A 2,260-nucleotide genomic window follows, 5' to 3' on the forward strand; every position below is an offset into this window, starting at 1 on the left:
TAAACAGATAAGCTAAGGTAGTTAGTTGGCCTGAGTGGGCTTCTGGGAGCTTCCTTTGGTGGGGTGATCAACACCAAGAGTTGATATCATCACTGATTGTGAGCTTCACTTGCAGAGTCTCACAACTCCATCTCACTCACCTCATTTCCCAAGAAACACTCACCATTCTCACCCCTCCTCTCACCTCTCAATCTCACCTCCCAACATCCAAAGTAATAAAAAAAATGGCCCTCACCTCCCGCCTCGCCCTCACCGGCCCCGACACCACCGACCCAGAAGACTACCTCTCCTCCTCCCTAGGCATCATCTTCCCCGACGACGTAACCAACCAACACGGCGACGCCGACCACGGCCTCCTCTACACCTCCCCCCACCTCCCGCAACCCCTGCAATTCTCGCTCGCCAACGTCACCGAGGAAAAAGAGCGCCACCTCTTTTCCCATTACCTCTGGAATTCATCCCTCATGCTCGCTGAACTCATCGAAGCCGGCACTCTGGGGCTGGACATCCCCTGGTCAGGCCTCGGTGGCGAGATCAAAGATTTTGATGTCACGGGCCTGGAAACGGTGGAATTAGGGGCGGGGACGGCACTGCCAAGTATAATGGGGGGTTTGATGGGGAGCAAGAGGGTGGTGGTGACTGATTATCCTGCTCCAGAGGTGATCAAGACACTCAAGGAGAATGTGCTGAGGGGAGTGGAAAAAAAGAATGGGGTTGATGGGAGGTATCGTCTTGAAGAGGTGGTCGTTGAGGGACATGGGTGGGGGGAATTGGAGACGCCATTGGCGGAGGGAAATAAACACCAGTTTGATAGGGTGTTTGTGGCGGATTGTCTTTGGATGCCGTGGCAGCATGTGAATTTGAGGAGGTCGGTTGGGTGGTTTTTGAGGGAGGATGAGGATGCTAGGGCGTGGGTTGTGGCGGGTTTCCATACGGGAAGGGAAAAGATGAGAGGGTTTTTTGACAAGGAGAAATTGGCTGAGGTAGGGTTGGAGGTGGAGAGGTTGTGGGAGAGGGATTGTGATGGGGGTGAGAGGGAGTGGGTTTGGGATCGGGGGGTGGAGGATATTAGTGTTAGGAAGAGGTGGTTGGCGGTTGGGGTGTTGAGGAGGATACGGAAGAGCGAGTGAAGGGTCGTCGGGGTCGTCGAGTTCGAGGCGATCGGTAGGTGAGGTGGGATGCCGGCCATAACTTCATATCCAGCTGGTCGAGTCTTTGATTTCCCCCATTCCTGTTATTCCTGGCTCTTTTATGCGGTCCTTCCTGGGTCTTCCATCTTTGTCGTGCCCCATCTGACTCTCATAGCCTCTTCTCATGATCCTCGCTCTTTCTCTTGTCGTCCATCCTACTTTTCTCATGTCATCCCATCCTTCAGCCCAAGTCGTCCCGAATGCAGTAAGGCGTATCTCAAATTTCCATATCGGGCGATCCCAGTTGTCCAGCTCGTCCACAATCCAAACACCACCAATCTCCGATGTTGACATAAATTTCCCAACCCCCAAGCATAACCAAATCTCAGAGAAAAAAGGGAACGGGCACCAGCGTTCTTATAGACAGCCCTCCCCTCTCCCCCCAGAATCAGCGCGGAATTCATCCGCTCCTCAAGTTTTCAGCTCCCCAAGCCAAGACCACTGACGAAGCAGTGGCGCGAGTGAGATCCTGGGGGTAAAAGTTCAGCTCGGCCAAACAAACCCAGCGTGATTGGGCCAACCGTCGTATTCGTGGCGCCCGCCAGCCAGTTGAATAAAACTTCTTGACGACGGCGAGCCAACTGTCACTTCCTGCTGACGGGGCTGTTTGCAAAAGCATTGAGTGTAAGCTGAAAGATGCCGAAGGCCGAGTATATATGTTGGCGGTGAAAAGATGGGAGCGGAATACAAGCCGGGAAAGCACACAAGTTGCAGATAGTTTGTAATGGTATGCAAAGGTGAAATGAAAGGCAAGAGGTCTCGAGTCAAAAAGACCCAGAGGCCGAGGCCGGGTCCTGCTTTAATCCCCCTTCTTGGCTTGGACAAACGGCTCCACTATATGACGGACAAGATACCCAAGTTGGTGAGAACGAGCAACGCGAAGGAAGGCTATTACATAAAATACCGGTTATGATTTTTTCCTCGAATGCCAGTCATCTCAACTTCTCGAGAAATTCATGAAGATTTGTGCTTTTGTGGAATGCATTCCGCATCACGAACCAGCTGAATGTGATTGCATGGTTCTTCACTTCTAGGTACCAAACTGGGCTCTTGGCGACCCTGCTTGGCGA

At 52.5% G+C, this 2,260-nt stretch overlaps 1 protein-coding gene across 1 annotated transcript; it reads left to right on the top strand.

Annotated features, from left to right (window-relative positions):
* Positions 1 to 224: 224 nt before the first annotated feature.
* On the top strand, positions 225 to 1,130 carry PODANS_2_11940 (uncharacterized protein; the record flags this gene model as incomplete). The annotated part of the gene is made up of 1 exon (XM_001911975.1): positions 225 to 1,130. The coding sequence occupies one exon, from the start codon at positions 225 to 227 to the stop codon at positions 1,128 to 1,130; it is 906 nt and encodes a 301-aa protein (XP_001912010.1).
* Positions 1,131 to 2,260: the final 1,130 nt, after the last annotated feature.

This window comes from Podospora anserina, chromosome 2, assembly GCF_000226545.1.
Source record: "Podospora anserina S mat+ genomic DNA chromosome 2, supercontig 2".
Taxonomy (NCBI): domain Eukaryota; kingdom Fungi; phylum Ascomycota; class Sordariomycetes; order Sordariales; family Podosporaceae; genus Podospora; species Podospora anserina.